The sequence below is a fragment of the Octodon degus genome, unplaced genomic scaffold (genome assembly GCF_000260255.1).
Source record: "Octodon degus isolate 3935 unplaced genomic scaffold, OctDeg1.0 scaffold00046, whole genome shotgun sequence".
Lineage (NCBI taxonomy): Eukaryota > Metazoa > Chordata > Mammalia > Rodentia > Octodontidae > Octodon > Octodon degus.
The window spans coordinates 13,863,351-13,888,634 of record NW_004524622.1 but is presented as its reverse complement, the minus strand read 5'-3'; the positions used below and the strand labels follow the sequence as shown (position 1 = coordinate 13,888,634).

General features: G+C 37.4%; 1 protein-coding gene across 5 annotated transcripts in view; it reads right to left on the bottom strand.

Annotated features, from left to right (window-relative positions):
• Rnls (renalase, FAD dependent amine oxidase) overlaps positions 1-25,284 on the bottom strand; it is a 405,492-nt gene that overhangs the window by 26,193 nt on the left and 354,015 nt on the right. For 3 of the 5 annotated variants that reach the window (XM_004632117.2, XM_023716223.1, XM_023716222.1), the window contains one exon: positions 5,364-5,824. The exons of the other annotated variants lie outside the window; for them this stretch is intronic. In XM_004632117.2, the coding sequence (XP_004632174.2) occupies positions 5,666-5,824 (159 nt within the window). In that variant the 3' untranslated portion in view covers positions 5,364-5,665. Of the gene's footprint in view, positions 1-5,363; positions 5,825-25,284 lie in introns of those variants that run through there. 5 annotated transcript variants of the gene reach the window in all.

Below are 25,284 nucleotides of genomic sequence, written 5' to 3'. Positions count from 1 at the left end.
AAAAAAAAAAAAAAAAAAAAAAAAAAAAAGAAAGAAATTAGTCCAAGAGCATACATATAGTAAGTACTGGCTTCAGACTTAAAATCCACCAGGAATCGAGCTTTTTAAATGAAGGCCTGGAAAACAACAACAACAAGAACAACAAGAATAAATGAAGGCCAGGGGCTGGAAATGAATCTGTGTAGTCAGATATGATAAGAATATGAACTAACCCTCACTCCTAGTTTTCACAGTGTTTCAGAGATTAAGCAAATAACCTTCAACAGCATCCAACCCAAGCATGCAGTTCTTGACACTCAGCATACACACTTTCTGAGAAAGAAGATCATCGGCTGCAGAGAGTTCCATTTGATACCCTGCCCCCTCCTGATAATGACCTTTCCCAGGTTCCTCCCCTCCCAAGATTTACATGTGAGCAAGCTAACTTTCCCCCAAGCAGATTGCCGACTTACAAAATGTAACAGGAAAAGAGAAGAAGCTCTAGAGATGGTTTCAGGTAGACGTTGCAATTTTGTCTCATGTAGGTTTGAAACCACCTGCCAGAAAGCTTTTAAACTTGTTCCACTCTGATTTGCTATCAGTGCACAGACTGTCCTTGTCACCATCTCTTTGGTGTCTTTGGTACGTGCCCACGACACCTGGAATGCGAGATAGCAGGACGATCAGCTTAAGCCTCCTTCCTTGTCCCTTCATCATTGTTGCTGTCATTCGTAAGAATGCACTGTGTATCTAGTGCTTTCCTAATACAAGCTTTAGGTATTTTACAGACACATAACAATCTTATGGAATGTCTACCATTAACTCATCTTTCACCTGAAGAAGTAGGCCAAGTGAAATGCTTAACTATCTGAAGGTCATACACTAAGGAACAAAATTTCCTCAGCTGTTAAAGTGTAGATCTACTTAACACCAGAGGACGCATACTTAAGTGGGCTCAGGATGAAAGAACAATGGATCACATGTGTGTGTGGATCTAAGATAAACCTGGGTTTCTCTAAAGTGATAGCACTGTGATAAAGTTCTTAATCTGGGATTCATGGACCTCTGTGTCCACAAATAGATTGGGAAAGGCTTCCAACCCACTAAAACAGAATTTGGTAAAAGGCAACCTAGTAACTATGCTAGACTTTGTAGACTTTGAGGGATTTGTCCCTATATTTATCTCTATCTCTATAGAGAAAAAAGTCACAGATTATACAGAAATTACTGAGTGAGGATGAATCTCAATAAAACTTTATTTACAAAAACATGTAGTTTTAAATATATGCATTTTCTATATGCAAATATGTATAATTGCTTTTGTTGTTATTAGAAGACCCTTAACTTACTCTAGTTTCTCTAATAAGTTTAAAATCCTAGACAGTTAAGAACTATTGGTCTTATGAACACTTAAGAACTATTGGCTTAGACAGTCCAAGGTTTCATGGTTTTTTGTGTTATTTTAATGATCAAGCTTTTGGAGATTCTCTCTTCTTAGAAGATTCTTCTGACACACTCTACTCTGAACCCTTCAGAGGACAATAATTACCTGCATTGAGGAAGAACCATGAGTCACGTTACCATTTCAACCTCTTGTTTACTGGTGAGATGATAGAGGGTAAAACAAATACATTCAATGCTGCAACAGAACAGCTCAGTCCTGCACCAGACAGTCTGTGTTTTGCCATGGACTTTTCTTTCGGCCAGACACCATTTTTTGTGTATTCTACCAAGGCTTCACTACAGAAAGAACTCACTTATTCTGATCATACCCCTATGCAGTTTAGATTTCTGGAGCCAGCAAACTCTGAGCAGGTATGGAGGGGGGAGCGACTGCTGCATGCTGACTGACTCATCTGCATCTCTTCAGGGTCCCTCTACTCCTAAAGGACATATTTCTCTTAGGCCTCATTAGCTATACATTAGAGCATTTTGTTCATTGCATACGCTACACCAGTGTGTACACCCTGGTCTGGGTGTAGGCTGAGTGTGTCCCCACAAGGACATATAGCTTTTAGTTGGGTGATGTTAATATGTAGTCAGACGTGAAAGAGATAGGGCTTAGTGGAAGGTTGCTACTGGCCCCTCCTGGTTTTAATCTGGGTTCCTGTTTTGCTATGTGTTCTCTCTTTTTATCTCTAGCTCTCATCATTGGTGATGCTACATGTCACAAGACCTTTACAAGGGACAAGCTGATGTCAAACCTCAAGAACAGTGAGTGAAATAAATCTTTTCTTTATAAGGTACTGGACCTCAGATATTTTGCTATAGTAATGGAAAAATTGATTATTGCTATGTGTCTTTACCCTGTTTCCCATTCCTGGGTCTTATCTTCTTGAAGGGGGAGTTTTGGGGTGAGGTATGTTAATTAGATTCCATTGTGTCCCCCACAGAGGTTGGTACTACACTTAGCACATATGTGACAGGAAGAGTAAAGAACTAGAGAAAAGAAACAATAGAAGGCTTTATTTCAGGTTATTAGAACTGAGATCTCTGACAGCTACAGCCAGTTTTAAATTCTTACACAATATTTGAAAATCAAAGCAAGGGTTGCTCACTCGACTTGAATAACAAGATCAAGTCGTTTGATTTTAGGAAGAACAATAATAAGACCCTGAGATATCAAAACAAGGAAGTAGGAATACTGTGAAGCATAGTGTACACTTACATTCCAGGTTTATCTCTCAATGGAGAATTGAGCAGAGGGGAAGAACAGGAAAAACAAAAGGACATGCAGAATGGCAGAAACTGAAAGAGGAGAACGAAACCAGGGGAAGAACAAAGAGATGACGAGAAATACTACAGACAAAAGGACAAAGCAGAGTGAGCCTGTGGCTGCACAGCTACTGCTGTGTTTCAATTCGGTGTCATTAGGGTGCAGCTATTTCTCACAGCAAGTGCCCCCCAAAGAAGGCAATAAACCAGCAAATGGCAATAACAGGAGTATAAATCTCTTAGCCAGTACTTATGGAGACTTTATTCCACATCAGACCCCTAAATATATATGACATCAGGATTAGTGTGAGCTCTGTGAATTTTCCATCAATAAGAGGACCGCATGGTGCTGCCTGCACCCCCAGCTAATATTTCAGCTCAGCTCTAATTACTATTCTCATCTGGCAGCAGTATGGTGCCAGCAAACAGACAGGGGTCTCGGAAGCCGGGGTGCTTGTCCGGCAAACTCATCATCATATGACCTTGGCTGGCCAAGTTCTGGGCCTCAGTTTCTGTTCCCATTAATATGAGCAAGAACTCTCTGTTCTGCTTATTTCATGGGTATTGGAAGGGGAAAGAGTGGGAATATGTACACTCACATGCTTGGGTAAGGATAAAATGCCAGATAAATGTAAATTGACCTTCTCCTCTTCATTTAACAATGCGGTGGGTAGACGGGGGTGGGGGGTGGGGATGGTGGCATTTGGAGCAGAAGGCTTAGTGACTCAAATGAAGTGTCTTTTTCCCCCCTCGGTAATATGTGGTCTAGAGTTATTACTGCTTTCTCAGTGTTTTTAGGCATACTTTTCCCCTTCAGAAATGCCAAAGGTGAGAAATACTATTCTACTGCTATAATTTGTCACCCTTGCTGCCTGAGCAAGACGTGCATAGACAGTTTAGTAATTAAGCTTTTCAACACTGCATCATAAAGTTTTATTCTGGCAAAGGCTATATTTATCAGCTAACAGGTATTAAATCACCCTACTGCTTAAGCCGTTTCTCACTTGAATATGCTCCTTTCAAAACAGAGCGGCTTTTCTTGGCTGACTCGAATAACAAAAGCTCTTATTTGGAAATATGGTGATGATGTGTGGTCTTGCAGGGTGGGAACACCCACGCCTCAGCAACGGCTGACGTCGGGCTGACCCACCCCCGGGAGCTGGGACCTTTGCACCTCGTCCTCTAGAGCAACCCCCAACTGGCTTCCATGGAACTCTGGCCAGCAGCCGACATATTCCCTTTTCTCTAACATTTCTAAGCGTGGAAGAGGTAAACGAAAATCTAAATATAAATAAATTTTCAAAATGATTAAAGTAGCAAAATGATAACTATATATGTTTAGGTGTTGTTTTTCTCATACATTTGTAGTCTTATCAAAACATACAGAATTAGTAAGCAATATTTTAGAATAAACGTTAAAAGTTATTAATAATAGTTTAAAATAATACTTTCTCTAAGTAACCCATTTCTTTCTTTTACCCATCCTTTTCTCTTTTGTAGAATATATACTCATGAAATAAATACAGCAGTGGTCTTAAAATTTTGGAACACTTTCATTCAAATGGCTCTAGAATCGTATTTCCTAAAAACAAAATAGTAAATACATTTAAATGACTTCTTTGCCATATATTAAGAGTAAAATCAAAGTAAAGACAAAACTGTTAATCAAACATATGCTATAATGATGTTTTTTCCATAAATGTTTTCTCATAATTTTCATTACTTTAGACTAGAAATTATATATTTGTTTTCATTTCTCTACTTTTAAAATAGGTACCATTAACTGAATATAGGCATTTTAGTTTTTTGTAGCAATCTATTGCTAAAATGAAACATATAATAAGTGTCATAAGATCATAAAATTCCCTTTACAGCTCCATAAGAAAGTTTTGCCTGTGTATGTATGTGTACCCATGACAATAGGCATGAATGTGTAACTCTTTAGTCACTGACAAAGTAAGGAGTATTTTGTTGAACTTTTCTTTATGTTGTGAGGTTGCACCAATTTCTTTCCTTTCAAAATGCACCACTTCGCTTTTCAAATTAGCAACAGGTAGCTTGCTTTAAAAGGCTGGGGATCAATTCTTCTCCAGCCTGCAAGCCATGGGGCCCAGTCCCTGACAAATAGGGGTGATATGCTGAACCATTAAATTGGCAGAACTGAACTACTTTAAGTGCATCTATTTTCTGGTTCAGTAAACTTTTGGTTTGCCACAAAAAATTCATTAAAGTTGACATAATCTAAATGTCAAGGCACTTTCTTGAGAACAGGTTAAGGTAATAGCACCAGCTACAGGAGACAACACAAGTTAAAGACAGATACACTTTTTTTTCTCAGTTTCTATTTGATTTTTATCTTTCATACTAAGACTGAAATGTTTTAAGCTTATAAAGTACTATGTGACTAGGAAAACCAAATTGAATCTTGTTATTTTCTGAAGCTCTACAGGGAATTTCCTTATCACTGAAGTCAGCATCCAAACAACAACTCCATGACACCTACTAACTTGGGAAATAAATGAGAAACAAAAATGACACTGTGAGTTCTATAGTTTGGAGAAATCTTGAGTTCACTAATTTGAAAAAATGTTGAATCATGGACACATTTGTAGATTTAAAATGGGGGTTTAATAATGATTATTCTTTATTTAGAACAAACTTTTTAAAGGGATAAATAATGAACTGCTGCTTTTGATTTTAATTTAATTTTTGGGGCAGCCTATTTCTTATTGTTCACACTACTTTTTCTCCAATAAAGACTGGCAATTCAGAAAAGCAAGGAAAGGGACAAGGTGAAAGAAATTTTTATTCTTATGTGGAGTTTAACTATCAAATTATAAGATTGATTTTATTCTCCATATTAAAGATGACAGATGAACAACTTTTCCAGTAATTTCTCTCAACAAACTAGAAAATAAAACAATCAGTAACAGAAAAATTTGAATCAAAAGCAAATGTGAAAAATAAGAATTCAGGTATAAATATGATTCCTTAAAGCTTCCAGAAGGCATAGGGCAGAAGTGATACAGCCATCAAAGTTGGACTGAGCGAATCCATCCCCTCCACACACGAGAAAAGGTTTGCGGTGAAGAGTCATCTGGCCAGAGCAGCTGGTTGTACCACTTGTGACCTGGAAAATGTAAAGAAAGATTACAATTGACATTTGGTGTTTACTCTGTGGTAGTGGCAACATCTGAAAAAGACTTATCTACCCAGAGAAGTCCTACTTCTCAAAAGGAACATCAGAAACAAATGAACAAACAAATGAAAAACCCTTAAATCCTCCCTCCAGCCCTCATGTTTTATCTGCATTAGTAAATGTTTAAATTTCTCATTATTAGATAAGATAATCAGATGTGTATAGAATTGAAAACTAGTAGGCACAGTGGCCCCCAAATTTACACTTCCCCAAATTCCTGCCTTGAAATCCTACTCCTCAGGGTGAAGATGCTGGAAGAGGATTTGGGGATACAGTTAAGTTGTGAGAGATCAATGCCACAGAAAATAGATCTAGCAATTTTTTGACTTTATTAATTATTATTATTATTATTATTATTATTAACCACCCCAACACACAGCCAGAAGGTGATATCTATGAGAAAGTGGGCCCTCACCAACTCAACAAACTGAATTTGCTAGAACCTTAGTCTTGGACTTTTCAGTTCTTAGAACTCTGAAAAATGTTTATTTTGTTTATAAGCCACCCAGTCTATGGCATTTTGTTATATCAGGCCAAGGAGAAAGGCACACTTCGTCTCTCCTCTCCTCTCTTCTACTCTTTCTATCTTCTCCTATTTGCTAACTTCTGCTTTTAGACAGACCCTGTGCTGGGCACTGGAACAGCAGAATTTTCAAGTGCTATATCCCTGTCTTGCAGAAGCTGACTCTGGAAACCAAGGCTGCCTTGAAAGCAGAGAGTGGCTCTTTTCTATTATTTACTGAGTACCTCCTATGTGCCAGAACGTGTTTCATTTGCTGACTGCATTTCATGAATTAATTAACTCATTGCAATCAACTTGCGTAGGAGACTAAGGGAGTCTGATGGTTGTAGAAGAACTGGGCAGTTGAGGAAACAGGGCAGGGTCATTCCAGGCAGACGGTAATGCTCACTCAATCTATGGGCCACAGAAAGCAGAGTGTGCTTAGGAAAGTGTAGCACTGTTAGGCAGGTCACCGTGTGTGTGTGTGTGTGTGTGTGCCTGTGTGTATGTGTGTGTGCATGCACACATGCATGCACTGGGGAAGGGGGATGACTGGAGAAAAGAACATGGCAGAAAGGCCCACAGAAGGGATTCAGCATCTCAAAATTTAAAAATATAAAACTGCTGGGCGTGGTGGAACACATGTCTGTAATCCCAGCACTCAGAAAGGCTGAGGCAGGAGGACTACAAGGTTAAGCCCAGCTTGGGTAATTTAGTAACTTAGTATTTTATTTCAAGTAAAAATAAATAATGGCAAAAAAGAATAAAAAAATAAATAAATAATGGCAAAACAAAATTTAAAAAAATAGCTTAATATGAAGACCCTGTGTTCACTCCTCAGTACTACATACACAAAATCCAGATTGTTACAGGCCTCACACTATTACTACTGTTTAAAAATCAGGAAAAAATCAAGCTGTAATAAATACTGTTTGAATTATGGTGCTAAGGTTTTGGTTGTAGATACTTAGAAAATGCTTTATTTTTTGCTCCTGGTACAGAACCCAGCACTTTTGTACTGAGGTATATTCCTAGCCCTTTCACTATTCTTATTTTGAGCCAAGAACTCACTAAATAGTCACTAAATAGTACAGGTTGGGCCAGAACTTGATATCCTCCTGCCTTAGTTTCCCAGATTTAATATGATTATAGCTATGTGCTACCATACCCAACAGCTCCTGCCTTTATAACTTTTGGTTTTGTACATGGTGTGTTGTGCCATGCCCAAGTTTGAGTAGTTTTTTCTTTTTTAACCAATTTTTTAATCTATCAGTTTTTCTTACATGGCTTCTGGATTTTAAAAAACAATTTTATTGGTACATTTTAGATATGTATAATGATAGCATTCATTCTATGGAATTTGCACTTTTTTTTTTTTTTTTTTTTTTTTTTTTGTGGTACTGGGAATTGAACTCTAGACCCTGCACTTGCCAGACAAGTGCTTATTCTACTGAGCTATCTCTCTGGGCCCAGGAATTCATACTTGTAAATGATACACCTTGATTCTTTTTTTCCCTATTCCCCTCTCTTCAACTTCTCTTCCCATCCTATTTAGAAAAGCTTTGTTTTCATTTTTTTCTTTTAGTTATTTTTCTTTTCTTTAAAAGCCAAAATTTTTGCATAAGTTTTTTCTTCTTATAAATTCTATAGGTACTATAATTATTTCTTTGTTAAACTTCTAACAATACCAGCATCTCTCAAATATGAACGTAACATTCAGGGCGTCCTCTCACTTTTCTGCTGGTCAGTTTAGAGCAGCGTCATCCATCATACGGCAAGTGGTCTTGAAATCAGCAGATATGACCTTAGCAGAGACGGCACGTGGAACAACCCCAATGTGCAGACTTAGGGGCTGAATTAAAACTATAAAGTCTGCTTTTGGAGTTGTAACAAGATAGTTTATTTGATGTGGCAATGAAATACTAAGGGGGGAAGAATATTTCTGGTACATTTTAGATATGCATAATGGGTACTAGTGATTTCAGAACATGCCAAGGCATGGTCTGAAAGCAAAGGATGCTCTATTAAAAACTGAAAACACAGACAAAACTGGGAAGTAGCTTGGCATTCTGATGCAATATAACTTGGTGAAGAGGTAAATAACTTTCTGGCTCTTAACAGGCCCCAAGGACATCAGCTGTTAATTGTACTGTATCATTTATATTCATAGTGATGGCCTCAGTTTCCAAAAATCAATTCTAATATGCATGAAGTATCTAGGGATAGCATTCTTGGATGTTTACTACATAGCAAATGTTTTATGTGCAGACCTCAGTTAATTCACACTGCAATACTATGAGGTTATTATTGTTCTTCTTTATAGAAGAGAAAGTTGAGGTTCAGAAAGATTGTTAATGTCCCCAAAGCCAGAAAAACTAGTAGATGAAGAAAGAGATTCAAATAGAGCAGGCTGATTTCAGAAAATCACTCTTCTTACACTTTTAGAAACATTTCCATAAAGATTTGAGTAAAACAAAACAAAACATGTAATTAGTCACTTAGCTTTAGGCATCTGGAAAAGTCACACAAATGGAATAACTCATTCATATATTCACTCACATATATTTATCTATATATAATATTTAAAAGAAAATAAAAATGTTTACTAGTCAATGAACTTTTCAGATCTAGGAAGCTCACATACATGGGCTAACTCATTGATAATATATTCACATGTGCACATACATATGTCTGTCTTTGTAGAATATGCACACATACATGTAAATCTCCATTTGTGGTAAAGGTTTGATACCTACAAGTTGACATCCCTGTACAGATAAACCACAGTACTACTAAACACAAATATTAAGCAGGAAGAGCTTAAGGGGAAAATTCTGCACAGTCATGAGCTGGTAATTTATTGGTGCTATGTAATTTAATTTGATGGATAGTAAATGGCAGATGCCAGATCACATGGCTGGAAACCTGGGCCACTGAGGAGCCAGTCGGAAAGCTTGGATGAAATCAATCTCACTGCACATAGGGGGATTCACGCATTGTGCAATTACTCAATAAGGAAAATATGAAAACATAGCATGTGTGTTGGCAAACTCCTTCAGCCATGTGAAGCAAAGAGTCCTGCAGTGGAGGAGCGTGTAATTGTCAAAGCCACAGTCTCTCGCAATAACACAGCCTTTGGCTACACTTCCAGCCACAGTGAGGAACCACATCTCAATGACTGTGTTTAAGAAAGTAGTCAGAGTTGAATTAACCCCTTAGAAATCCAGGTTGCTTTGCCTGCATGTGTGCCAGGGCTGGTCAGAAAGAACTCATGCCTGTTCTTGAGTGAATCAAGTAATATTTCTATAAACTTAGACGATGCCTGGATTGGATTATAAATTCAAGGCCAAAGTGGTTTTAGTTCTAAGTGATTTAAACCTACGTGAATATGTCTAGCAATTTCTCTTCATCTGCAGAATAAGCTGCAAACTCCTAGGATTCATACAGAGTCCTTTGTAAAAGATATCTTACTACCATTCAAATCTCCTGTCCTGGCCCTGTTCATCTTTGCCGCAGGCCCTAGCTACATTCAAACTAAGGATCATCAAACCAGAAGTTTCCATCGTTATCCTCCTGTGAACAAGCCACTCTGTCAGGTGATGTCGTATCCTCTTTTTTGACAAGTAAATTGATCATCCTTTAAGAAACAGTACAAATATCACCTGCTCTGAGGCTGTCTTGCTCTGTTTGGCACGGTAATTGCCTTTGCAGTATTTTATTTGTATCTATTATGCTACTTGTTATTTTGCACTGCTCCTGTGTCCATACTTGTCCCCTTCCCTAGGCTGCATTCTCCAAAGGGTGGGAACTGCGGTTCACCAAGCTTTGTCATCGAGGGTGAGAACACATTAGAGCATGTATAAATGCTTACTGAGTTAACAAGTACAGTGTTCTATGCACAATTGATCAAGTGAAGATCTTCACAAGAGATTCTTCTACAAAAAGTGCTATGCAGAGGCTCCTGCAGAGCTGAGCAGAAGTGCAGATGGAAGTGCTACTGTATGTGGAAGGCACTTGATAATGGTGAGTCTCCTAACCTCAGACTGTGAGGTGCCTTATGGGAAGGTTTCACATGCCACATATTAAGTCAAACTGCACAAACTTACTGATTCTGTGGGTCAAAGAATGACAAGAGACTGTCAAGTTTTGTAATGGACAGCCTAGTAGAATCTTTGTATCATAACTATTCACTATAAAAGTTAACATAAGAAATCCCTTTGTTGTGAGGATGAAGGATGGAAAGAAAAAAGGCAGAGAAGGTTGAGCATTGCCACAAGATGATTAGAAAAGAAGGGTTTCTGACTTGTAGGTCAGAGCAAAGAGACTTCAGTGCCACACACAATAATGTACATTGTTCCTTCTAAACCCAGGTTGACAGCAAAAGCATATCCTTGGTCTAGAGGACATTCAGTCACTCAGAACAATCCCACTGGCTTGGCATGGAGTGGCTGCATTTAAGGCAGGCTAGTTCTAGTTGGCTGCTGAGTCCATAATTGGGTTACTTAACAAATATTCTGAAACATGGCACCAGCTAATGTTCCAGTGAGATGGTCAAGAATTAAGATCTCATAAGTTCTAATCCTTATATGCAACTAAGTCTATAAGGAACTTGGACAATCTATGAATAATCAAGCTCCTGCTACTGTATTTTCTCATTTGTTACATTATGGACGCAAATGCTACTCTAGCTCATTGAATCTATGATGTTAGCTATTTGGAAGAGGCACCAAGACTTTATGCACAAATAATAAAACATAATGTACATTGTGTTAAATGTGTCACAGAGCAAAAAACTTTATATTTACTATAAAAGTTCTTTTAGACTACCTATGCAGGTCTTTTGCAAGCATAAAACAAGAAATAAAAGAGAAATACATCAGTGAAACATTTCCAAAAACATCCTCATATTTAGAATCTGACTTCTTTGAATCACTCTTGAACTCCTTTCACTCAGAGCTGTTAATGTCTGGTGTCCACGCTTGTCCCCACATCATCTGTCTTCAGTGGCATTTACAACACTGATAATGTGACTTTTTTTCTCTTTTAACAAGAGGGGTCCTTTGTGTTATTCTTTCCAGTACTCTCTTCTAGGCAATGACATCTCTTCCACAAGTTCAGATTTTATATTTTTCTCTTTATTAGGAAAGAAGGGTTTCCAGGCAGCAATCAGGCCACCTATTCTTTCCTTAAATAACTTGATAATTTAAATATTAAATAGCTCTCCAGCAGAAAATAACAAAATTCACAGGTGTCAATTCTACATCTTGACTGTCTGCTGGTGAAATACCAACATAATGGCTTCTTACAGCTGATGAAATATGGCACATACTAAATCGGGTAGGAGAGAGAAACAGTGAATACCTTATAGGAAATGTCTAACAAATAAAACAATAGTGAACAAGTGAGAAGACCCTTTAAGCAGGGCTCAGAGGCACACAACATCTCAGTGTTCAGGCTTCTCATGTCTTTAGCACTGCTGGCTGAAGCCCTTCATTTTCTTAGCTCACCCAAATGAGCAGCCTGTGTGAGACTGACAGTGATAGACTAGTAATCAGAGAATCGATGCATTCATTTATAAAGGTAAATGTACCGATTCTGAACTAACTCTGGTTGTCTTTCCGGACCATTCATCTTGGTAGGCAGATTTCCCCAGCTGTGGCATAGATTATTGGGGTGACACATGTGCAGCAACTCCTCGACAGACATCACTAATCAATTGTGGCATTCTTTTCCACGGAGCCCAGAAATGGCTTTAGCATCATTCTCGGCTTTAGCATTCTTCTCGCTTCGGTGCTTCAGGCAACCACCACCAGTCAATTGAAGCTGGCATTTAAGAGAAATTCTATATACCAGCTTTGAATTAGAAGACTGCAGAGCACACATGAAATGAGAAGGTGAGGAATTACACATCCTTTACTATTTTCTCTCCATCTCCTTTCCCATTAAGTCAGGATAGTCTGATGCATTACCTTTCTCCAGACAGGAGTATTTTTTAACACTAAGAAATAGGACCGTATCAGAGTCATTTCCTTGAGAAAATGCTGGGGATCTAATTACAATTTCTCCTAATAAGGAAACTCCCCTCTGTCTAAATTCCCCTCCAGATTATTGCCCATCTATGGATCAAATCAGGGCTCTGACTGCCTTGTGAAAATAAAGTACAGGTGTTTTGCCTATAGCTGTAATTCTACAAAATTGCACACAAAATTTAGGGCTTTGGGAAAACAGAACTGGAGAAGACAACTCAAAATCTGTGGAGCTCTGAATCAAGCATGAACAAAATAGAAATAGCACCACAAAGTGACTGGTGTGGTTATATTGCCCCAGCCACTGCATTTAGCTGTAGTGATCCATTCTTTTCAGGCTACGCTCTGGGTTTCATGCTTTTCCTTTGAGTTGTAAGTCTGAGGGAGTACGTATTTCTAAAAGAGACCATTTTGACACATATTAAAAACAAGATAGAGGATTCAGGCTTTTAAAAAATCATCAATCTGTCAATCTGGGATAGGGGCAGTATCTAAGGTTGCATCATCTTCATCTGCACCCTTGCTGAAGAACTTATGATGGGGAAAATGTCACAGTTCCTTGTGCTATTGAAACAGCTACTACTTTGAACAAAGGGAAGGTAACCTACAGAACTTTAGGTTTTTCTTTACATTAAGGATTATCTTTGATTGTGAGAAACTGTACCTCGTTACTTCCAAACATAAGCGTGTACATGAGACCAACAGGATAGAAGAATCTCCCTTTTCCCGTAGCCCTTATCTCCAGGGGCACATGCCAAGACTCCCTGTGGATGTATGAAGCTGGGGACAGCACTGCACCCTATACATACCACTGTATGGGTAGTTTCCATCCCACAGTGCACCAAGCCATGATCTACTGTGGTCCGAAAGACACTACATGGAGTATTCAGAAAGAGGCAATTCCTAAATTTTAAATGGCACACTGCTCTGCATAGCATGATGATAGTTTGTGCTGTCCTCTTGTGCTATCCAAGTTTCTCTGCCTGGGTTGTGAATCACCCAGTGTAACTGTACTGCATATACTATCTGGCCCATGGAAGGTATTTACATGACTCTTATTACAGAATACAGCTATGGTTGTTTTATGTTATTTTTTTGTTAACTTTTGTGTCTAATTTATAAGACAAACATTATGATGGTATGTATAGGGAATATACATATATATGCATATATACATATATATATATAGAGAGAGAGAGTGAGAGAGTTTAGTATTATCTGCAGTTTTAGTTATTTCATGGGGATTCTGAAATGTATTTCCAATGGATAAGAGGTACTATGCATATTAATCCACATTAAATAAAATTTAAAAATAATTCAGCCCTTGTAAAAGATTGGAGATAGCTTTAATCCTTTCTTACATTCTATCCCACTCCTGTGGGGCACTGTAGTCTTGGGTATGCATTAGTTTTGATAGCAGATAGAGATGTTTAAATCCTCATTTGCAGTTTTGATACTCACGCTATATCATTTTAATTTTTTAATCTTCCACCATTCTAGTATTTGACAGTGACACCTCTGTTTAAATTGTCCCTGCATTCAGGGAAATCTTAATGTCTCCCAGTTGCACATGTACTTGCTTGGGCAAACTGCAGTAATGTCCTTGTCTTGGCATTTCCTCTGTCCGCTGTGTGTGGGGTACTGACCACCCTGGCAATCATGAATAGATGTGAAGGCTGAGACAGTATAGAGCTGATTCATATATTTTTCTCACTTCCTTGTCTTTCTCTGTTCTGCTGCCAGGATAAACCTAAAACCATGCCATAGTACATAAATAGCAGAAGTTGAATATTTGGTTAGTTTGTTCTTTTTCAGCCCTTATGCAAAGCACAAAAGTAGTGGTTCCCAAAAGGCAATTAATAGCAATATAAGAAAAAAAGAAGTATAAGGTTTTCCAAGAGCTAACTCTATTATATTTATGTTTATGAATCCATTATAAAGTTATATCTTTGTTAGTTTTTGATTATTTTTACTTTAAATTCTTGTTTCTGTGCTTTTGCTTTATAATTTTTGTTTTATTGAGACAGAATCTTGCTATGTATCCCAGTCTGGTCTTGACTTCCCAAGCTTCCTGCCTTTGCCTTCTGAATGCTGGGATTATAGGCATGTGTCACTATGCCCAACTTGTTTTTTTTTTTTTTTTTTTTGTTGTTGTTGTTGTTGTTAAGTTTTAATTGCAGAACTGCTATAATTTGGTTCTTGAATGTCCTTCAAAGGCCATGTGTTAATGTTTTGGCCTCTAGAATAGCACAGTTAGAGAGGGGTGGAATCTTCAGGAGATAAAGTCTAGCAGGAAATCCTTTGTTGATTACATCATGCCCCCAAAGGGAACAATGGGACCCTGGCTGCTGCTTTTTTCTCTATTGTTTCCTAGGCACAGATGAGCTGCTTTGCTCAGCCACATGCTCCTACCGTGATGTGCCATCTCACCACAGGCCCCAAGCCAAGGGGACACTCATTTGTGGGCTGGACTCCCCAAAACTGAGCAAACATTTTCTTTCTCCAACTTCATTTTCTCAGCTTTTTCATTACGTTAACAGAAAGTTGACTAACCCATGAATAAAAAGGTATTCTATCAGTTCCCAAAGTATTTAGGTGCTTTTACTGGTCCTCAGGACAAAAATTCATGCAACCATTGCTGCAGCGACTCAATGCATCTCAGGGCACAATCCCTGTTAGCTTGTTTTCCAGAAATGGGGCAGGGGAAGGTACACTCTGGAAAACTACCAGTAATTTCAGATAATACTATTTAGCTTGAACATGTCCTTGGTGAGTGGATGAATCATTTTTTAATGTGAAGTGAAATCTTGTGTAAAACTTATTTCCTAGAAACCTGTACAGCCTCTCTCATATATATTGATATTGATCTAGATGGAGCTACACTCTAGAATAACACATTATTCATTTGTTCACTTGTGACTAAATATTCAGGTAGCAACCATAAAAGGTTTGGAGGAATATAGGAATTAGAGAGAAAAGGCTTATACAAATGTGGAATAAATACCTCCCTCCCAACTATATGCACCCTGTGGGGAAGGGGGAAAAGGTGGTTCATGCTGATTCATGTGGAGAGTCATACGTACGTCCTCATTCATACTGTATTTCCAGGACATTGATTATAGCATCTATTATACACCTATTTGCAAAAAAACTGGGAGAAGTATAAATGAATGAAAGAGAGACAAGAACATACACTGATGTCAGTGAAAATGTTTGTTTACATACTTATAGATGAGAAAATAGTTCAAGGACACTGAGAAAGATGGGACTCCAGCATGTGTCAGTAGTGAACAATACTAACAATTACCAAGTCAATTTCCACAGTACAGAAAAGGAAGATCTGGTACACGAAAGTTGAATACAGGTTTTTGTTCTCTACTAGCAAAATATGAACTATAATGTTTCTATGCCTTTCCTCAATTAAAAGAAAAATAATCCCCCTGGGATTTGCTGAAAATCCAATAAAGTGATACTGATGTTTCTGTGCTCAAATCATCGGAATAAAATTTGGTAAGGGACATTATGTTAAAAAATCTTCTGAGTACCCAGAAATAGTAAGCTGTGAGGGCTGTGTCCTAGTCATCCTTGTATTTCTGGTATTGATTATTCTATTGTGCCAGGCTAGTGTTGAGTAAATGTTTATTCATTGTAGGAACATGTGCAGACCAACAAAAATGAATTCAAACTTTTTAAAGTTTAAAATTTGTAGGGTTCAAATGGTCTCTACACAGGATAGATGTTTTTCTCTATTAAAATAATTCTTTGGTTTCTGGGTCTATAAATTTTGCCTTTTCTGTTCTCATTAACTATGTTAATGAACCTTCTGTTCATCATACTTGGTACCTCAACATTCTTTTTTTATATATTTGGTACGGGGTCTCACTATGCAGCTTGGACTCATAGAGATCTTCCTGTTTTCAGTCTCCCCAGCACTGGGATTACAGGTGTTCACTATCATGCCTGGTCTCGGTGGCCAGCTCAGTGCACACGAGGGTAGCACCAGCATGACATGTGGTGTTAGGGGTTGAACTCCGACCCCTGCACACTGACACCTCGCCATTCTAACCCAGTTCATGAGCAACTGCACTGCACAGGACCACAGTTATCCTGGTACTCACCATCCTTGCTCTGAAACCCCCATCATTACCTCTGTAAGAGTAGGATTATCCTGCCTCTGGCTCACCTTTCAGATACCAGGCAAAGACGCCAGGAATATCTGAATCAGCCTCAGTTTAAAATAAGAAATAAAGATTGTTTATCTACCAAATGCCATTGTCTAGAATACGTTGAAAACTAAATATAACCATGTGAGCATGTATATGCCATAGTATGACTATGTGAACCTCATTGGTCCATCTGTCAAAAGCTTGGTCAGCAGTCTCTGGCACTGTTGCAGGTGGGGGTGGAACCTTTAAGATGAGGAATCTAGTGAGGGCACAGTGCACTGGGGTATGCTCCTGAAGGGGACCTTGGGATCCTGGTCTGTGCTTTCTCTGTGCTACCCAGCTGCTGTGAGATAATCAGCTTTTATCTACAACATGCTTTCTGCCAGGATGTACCTCCATGCTATAAGCTCAAACCCCATAGGGCCTAGTAATTAGAGGCTAAAACCCCTGAAAACTGTGAACCAAAATAAATATTTCTCCTCATAAGGTGATAATCTGAGGCTTTTTATTACAGTAATGGAAAACTGACTAGTACAGTATTATAAATAAGTAACTGTATGTTTGATGGGAAATATACATGGTTGCTTTAATTTCAAAAAATGGAAAACATAACACAATGAATAGTTCACTATTGCCATAAACTGCATTGATATTTCAGATAGGAAGCACACATAATCCATTAAATATTTTTTCCAGGGAGATTGTAAATATATTTTTGAAAGCTATGTATGTGTCAGAGAGTAAAGAAACTACTTTTTCTGGCTACTTTATATGTATGAATTTTTAAAATTCATAAAGTGTATCTTTATGCTCAAATTTTAATAGCACAATAGAAACTCTATATACATGGGTGTATTTTATTAAAAATTATTCAGAAAAGTAATAATTAAAAATTATTTTAATCCTATACTGCATATAATCGAATATGCATGATATTCAAAACAGAGATGATGATGATGATGATGATGATGATGATGATGATGATGATTTAGGGTACTGATTACACCATGTAATCTATTTTAGGTATAATACTTTGACTATTATCCCTCTTTTGGTCGCTAAGTTTTGAGGCTCTCAGTCCTATACTATCTTATGCTACAATACTTTGTATTCACAAAGAGCTTTATCAACACAAGGGTACATTGCTGCAGATATGGTACATTTTTAATTGATTCTTATGTGTGGCATTCATCATCTCCTCTTCCCTGTTTTACTCATCTCTCCAGTGTTCTATTATATTTAATGGTGATTTCATAAACCCATTTCTTTTGTTGTGCTTTAGGGAAACTCTTGCTTGTATTATGGACTACCAGCTACAGAGTTCTGTGTCTAGTACTACAGAGAACTGCTATAAAATTACCATTGGTTATAATGCCCTAGGTATGAAGAAAGCAATGTGGTTTAGTCAATTCTCAGTGGAGCTTTTCACTTTATTGGTATTTGTCTATTCTATTTTAATAAACCATTGGGTAGAGGCGAGCAGAATGTGCCACAAATCAATTATATGATCCATGTAGCAGCTTTAGTGAGCTTAAACTGCAAAGGACATACTTTGCTGAAATTGTATATTTAATTGCTGAGGTCTACAGTGAATCTGCTTAGATCTATTCTATCTTTGAAAGTCCTGAAAATACTGGAGCAGCCCACTTTGAAGCGCACTTGCTCAGAACAAGCACACAATAAAGAATGAGATATGGTTTCCTTTAGTACTGTTGCAGTAATAATAGACATATTATATTTCCCTTTAGAGTTTCTAACTTAATGGAAAATTGTTCTGCCCTTCAGCAAGTTTTAGTGTATTCATTGATAATTCTTCGAATTTTTGTTGTTGTTGTTCTCTAGGAGTTGCTGAGCAACATGAAAAGTATTCCTTTCTATAAGGTGATTTACCATTTGGAGACCTTTAGTTTTCATTTAAATATAAATCTTCTGCTATCATCTCCCAAAAGATCCAATTGCTTGGAATTATAGGATGCATAAAGCCAAAGTACTTTTGATGATAAGCTTAGAGATAAAGTGAAAATCATTTTTCCTCCTCATCTGAGTGTCATCTTTATCTCTTATCTCATTTAAGTTGACAGTGCATAATTTCCCACTGAATCAGTCCTTCTGCATTTCCTCTCCCATTTCCTACCCAGGCTCATTTAATAAAATTATAATTATATTAAGAACTTTGGAGAACACTGGGAAGCTTGTGGGACCTTGGTAAGCTCTGATCTTCCTTACTCCCCAGTGCACAGGTGTGGAGCTTCTGCTAGTGCCAGTCCAAACTTTTAAGAACTTTGGAAGACTCTGAGTGGCCTATGGGAACAGGAGAGTAGCAATCTATGGGTCCAGTACTCGCTGGTGTGGATCTTTCCTGGCACCATTGAAGAACTTTGGTGGACTCTGGGCAACCTGCAGGACCCTGGTAAGCTCTGATCTTCCTTGGCCCCCAACACACAGGTATGAAGCTTCTATTGGTACTGCTCCAAACTTTTAAGAACTTAGAAGGACTCTGAGTGGCCAGCATGACACAGGAGAGCTGCAATCTGTGGGCCCACTGTGTGTAGGCATGGAACTTTCCTGGCACTATTTAAGAACTTTGCCACACTCTGGGTAGCCTGCAGGACTCATCTGGGTGACTACTAGGAGCTTCAGAAATGCAAAACATCAGGAGCAAAAGGCAATCTCAGTCCTCTAGCCCACCCAGAACAAATCTGGAAGACAAAGATATATAAGAACTTGGAAATCGCACACTTGAAACCTCTGAAATTATAGCAGCTGAAGAAAAGAAACAAGCCCATCAGGCTGTAGAAGAAATAAGATCAGAAATAATCTCTCTAGTCCAAAAAGAAAGGATAACAATCATGAAAGAATAGCTCAGCACAGGTAAAGAAGACATAGAAAAGTAGAGAATAGAAAAATGATGGAAACACTGAATGAACAATACAGGAATTAGAATGCATGAAACAGATTGAAACAGATATCCAGGAAGTTAAGAACTACACTGAAATCTGGCACAACTACTTGAATGAAACTGAAGAGAGAATTTCAGACCTTAAACACAGTGTTAAAGCTAATGAATACGAAACAAAAGATCTCTTAAAACTAACAAGGAACCAGGAAATAACAATTCAGCAGCTACAAGATGATGCAAAGAAAAAGGATATAAGAATAATAGGTGTAAATAAAGCAGCAGGAGGCAGAACAAATGGCGTAAAAAGACTATTTGTAGTACTAGTGGAAAATCTTTCAAACATGAGAAAAGAAAGTGACATACAGGTAAGTGAGGAATATAGAACTCCACACAGCCACAATCACAATTAATCTATATCTAGACACATAATAATCAAGATCTCAGAAATTGAGCAAAAGAATACAATATTAAAAGCTGTTAAAGAGAAGAAAGAGATCACCAATAAAAAGTCCATCAGAATCACTGCAGATTTCTCCACATAAACCATCAAACCAATAAGAGCTTGGAGTAAAGTATTTCCAACCAGACTGATGTATCCTCAGAAACTATCAATCAAATTTAGTGGTGAAATAAGATCCTTCCATGACAAAGAAAAATTGAAGAAATTCATCAAGACCAAACCAACCCTACAAAGAGTACTGACAACTATTCTAGAAAGAGACAGAAGTGAACACAGCTTAAAGAATAACAGAAAGGAACCACCAAACAGAACAGGTAATTAAAAAGAAGAAAAAAATAAAAAGAAGGAAAAAGTATGGAACTTATAGCAGGAAAATTACATGACAAAATAAGCCAATACATATCAGTTATAACCACCAATGTAAATGACTTCAATCCACCAATCAAAAGAAATAGACTAGCAGAGTGGATTAACAAACAAAATCCAACAATATGCTGCATAGAAGAAACACATTTATTTCAAAAGGAAATTCAAAGACTAAAAGTGAAAGGATGGAAACAATCCTCCATGCCATAGGAAATCAGTAAAAAGCAGGTGTAGCTATCATGGTTGTTGACAATATAAAGTGCAAACCAAAAATCATCCAAAGATATAAAGAAGGTCATTATATACTTGTTAAGGGAAAATTGCAAGAGGAAGAGATAACAATTATAAACATATATGCACCTAATGTAGAAGAACCCAATGTAGAAGCACCCATAAGAAAAATTTTAATGGTCATGAAATATCAAATAAAGAATAATACAATAGTAATGGGGGATACCACTGTCACAAATAGATAGATCAACTAGGCAAAAAATCAGCAAAGAAATAACAGAAATAAACCAAACTTGTAAAGAAATTGACTTGGTAGACTTTTACAGAGTGTTTCACCCAGCAACAACAGAATACACTTTCTTCTCAGTTGCATATGGACATTCTCCAAAATAGACCATAAGCTAGCACATAGAGCACTCTTAGGGAAATACAAAGGAATTGAAATTATCCCATGCATACTGTTTCATCATAGTGCAATAGAAGTGAAAATTATTGACAAAAGAAACTGCAAAACCACCATAAACACATTGAAATTAAATAACAACCTCCTAAACAATCAGTGAGTCACAGATGAAATTAAAAAATATTTACAGTCAAATGAAAATGCAGGTACAACTTACCAAAACCTGTGGGGTGCAATGAAAGCTGTATTAAGAGGAAAATTAACAGTAGTAGTTTTGCACATTAGGAAAACAGAATAAGCCAAACAAACAATCTTAAGCTGTACCTCAAGTTCCTAGAAAAAGAGCAAGTTGAGCCCAAAGCCTAATGAAGGCAGGAAATTATAAAGATTAGAGCAGAAATTAATGCATTGGAGACAAAGAAAATGATACAAAGAGTAGGTGAATCAGAGTTGGTTCTTTGAAAGCATCAATAAAATTGATAAACACCTAGTCAACCAAATCAAAAAAAGGAAAGAAAAAACCCAAATTCAAGCAATAAAGAATGAAAAGGATAAAATCACTACAGACCCTAGAGAAATTCAGAAGATCATCAATACTTACTTTCAAAATCTATACTCTCACAGGATGGAAAACACAGAGGAAATGGATAGTGTCCTAGATACATATGAAATGCCAAAGATGAATCAGAAGATATACAAACTCTGAATAACCCAATATGAGAAACAAAATTGAAAATGTAATTTAAAAAAAAGCTACCAACAAGGAAAAGCCCCGGTCCTGATGGATTCACAGCATAATTCTAGTGGAAATTTAGAGAAGATTTAATGCCAACTTTTCTCGAATTCTTCAGTGAAGTTGAAGGGGAAGCAATTCTCCCAAGCTCATTCTTGGAGTCAAGTGTTACTCTGATTCCAAAACCAGATTATAGATATTAGAATATAAAATTGGTCAAAATAAAAAGAAATCTAGACAAGATATCATGTCTGCATCCTGTCCTCTGAACACTTCTATGAAGACAATATGCAAAGTTTTAATTATTGTAAATGTCCTACTAACCTGTTTTGAAACTGTTTCATCACTATTTTATCTTTTTTTCTCATTAAAATGAATAAAAATTATTTTAAAAATGTAAAGAAAAGAAATCATTTATGTACAGGGTCATACTATGTAGCCTGGACTCATAGTGATCCTCCTGTTTTCAGCCTACCCAACATTGTGATTACAGGTATGTGTCACCACTCCAGGATTCATTCACTGGCTCAGTGTGCCCCGGGGCCAGGGCCGGCACAGCATGTGGGATCAGGGATCCAAGGCTGGTCCCTGTGCTTGCCAATGCAGGTGTTTAGTTTGCTGAGCTATCTTGCCAGCCCTTTAAAATAAAAATTTTAAACATTAACTGCTACCTTCAAAAACTGATAAAAAAAAGTAGCAGTATAATCATCTTAGCGATACTATGTATATACTTACATGATTTCCCCCTTCCTTTTTTTTCTATCTTCTGCTTTTCCTCATCTCAATTGTTTATTCCTTATGTTCAATTTCTTTCTGTTTTACTATATCTATTGTACCTTTGAATTTTTGTTTATTCTTGCAGGTTCTTACACTAGGGAGACAATATGCTGTTTATACATGTGGGTCTGATTTGTATCATTTTTGAGTATAACCTTTAGTTGCATCCATTTACCTATAAAAGCTTCAAGTTTATCTTTCTTTATAACTGAGTAATACTCCATTGTATGTAAATACTATACCTTTTTATATATTTCTCAGGGGATGGGCATTTGTGTTGTTTCTAAGATTTAGCTATGACAAATTGTGCTGCTATAAACACAGACACATATATCACTATGGTATGATGTTTTCAGTTCTTGAAAAATACCAATTTTCAAGAGAATAGCTGGCTTGAATGGGACTTCCTATCCCCGCTTTTTGAGAAATCTCCACACAGATTTCCATAGAGGTACCAGTCTACACTCCCACTAAGAGTGGAGGATGGTTCCAGTTTTTCCACAGCCTCTCCAATATTTGTTATTAGTTCATTTTTTTATGATAGCAACTTTTTCTGGAATAAGATGGAATCTTCCTGCTTTCTTAGTCTCTGTCACAATTTAGAGTTCTTGAAAGGAGAACAATATAATACTGGACACATTTTATAATAGTATTTTATAATGAATCACCTAAGAATCATATACAAGAAGTGGAGGAAAACTGTCCACACACATAAACATTAAAGACTCCAGCTGAGGACTAAGATCCTAGTACCCTGCATGAGTTCAGCTGAAAACCTACAGCTCATAACAATGCCTCCCACAAGTCCAAGTAGAGGCCTAGAAACCACAACAAAGTATCACGCAGGCCCCTCTCCATGGATCTGTGCTGAAAAGGCCCAAAGGTCAGTGATAAAGCCAGGAAGTCTATGTCAGCGGGATGAAGGATCTGTGCTAGCAGGCTAAGGTATCTGTACTGGAGCTAGAAAACAATGCTCAAGTTAAGAACCAGAGCTTCACCCAAAAGTACCACAGTCATCCTCAGCAACAGTGAGGTCCCAAGCTCCTCCAGAAATTAGGAAATCTGAGTTCCCATCAGGAAAGCCAATGTGATAAGCTTCTCTATGAGGCTGAACAGTGTAATACCCTTCTCTCTGGATCCAGGAAGTGATGTTCATGATGAGGACCAAAGCCCCTCCAAAATTCACTGGGAAGGCAGCATGACAAGGTCCTCCAGCAGAACAGCCCAAGAGAACTAGCAGCTTCTAACAGCTTCTCCAGAGTCCCCCTAGCAGTGTTTTGGCACCTTCTCCTGTTCTGCCGTTATGCTGTTGGCAACAATCCTCAGGTGAGCCTCCCCCACTCAATACCACACTAGTTTAATTCAGCTTAATGTAAAAAGTTGACCACCAGCTAGAAATCCACTGTAGTTCTCAGTTGCATTAATGTCTGCTCTGATCTTTATAATTTTCTCTCTTTTTTGACTTTGGGCTTGATTTGCTCTTCTTTTTCTAGAAGCTTGAGGTGGACCATTAAGATAGTTTTTTGGTCTTGGTCTGTATTCCAAATGTGTGAGTTCACCACTATAATAAATTTTCCTCTGAGAACTGCTTGCATTGCATTCCACAAATTCTGGAAAGTTGTGTTTGAATGTTTTTTGGATAGTAGATATTTTTTAATTTCATCTGTGACCCATTGGTTGCTGAGGATGGTGTTATTTAATTTCCATGTATTTATGAGTTTTTGTGAGGTTTCTTTTATCATTAATTTCCAGTTTCATTGCACTGTGGTCAGATAATATCCAAGGGATAATCTCAGTTTTTTTGCATTTAAGCATGATTATGGACTAGTATGTGGTCTTAGAGAACATCCCATGTGTAGCTGAAAAGAACATGTTTTCAGACGTTGAGTGTAAATGCCTAGTAAGTCCACTTATTCAATGGTTTGGTTCAGTTATGATACCTCTTTGCTGATTTTTCTGACTAGTTAAACTATCTCTTTAGATAATGGGGTGCTAAGGACCCCCTTTAAGATTGTGTTATTGGTTATTTAATTTTTCATGTTCTTTAAAATTTGCTTTATATAGTTGGGTCCTCCCATTTGTTTGCATACATATTTATGACTGGTATTTCTTCCTCTTGAAGTTATCCCCTAATGAGTTTGTAGTGACCTTCTTTATCTCACTTGATCTTTCTTGGTTTGAAGTTTTCATTGGCTGTGAACAGAACAGCTAACCCTGCTTTTGTCTGAGTTCCTGGCACATGGATTATTATTTTCCACCCTTTGACTTTCAGCCTATGAATTTTATTTTGAGTTAAATGTTTCTTGTATACAGCATATTGTTCAATTTTGTTTCTTGATCCACTCTGTCAGTCTATTTCTTTTAATTGGTGAATCGAGGCCATTTACATTGGTGGTGATAACTGATATGTATTGGCTTACCTTAGTCATGTTATTTTCCTGTTGTTGGTCCCTAATTTTCCTTTGTTTAATTGTTTTCCCTGTTTGGTGGTTTCTTTCTGTTGTTGTTCTTTGAATTGTGGTCATTTTAATCTCTTTCTAGAATATCTTTCAGTACTCTTTGTAGGGTTGGTTTTGTGGTCATGAATTTCTTTAGTTGTTCTTTGTCATAGAAGTATTTTATTTCTCCATTAATTTTGAAATAGTTTTTCAGGATATATCAGTCTACATTGGAAGTAATTTTCCTTAAGACTTGAAATACTTCACTCCAAGCTCTTCTTGAATCGATAGTTTGTTTTGAGAAATCTGCTGTGATTCTGATGGGCTTTCCTTTAAATGAGATCTGTTTCTTTTCTCTAACAGTTTTCTGTATATTTTTCTTGTGTTATA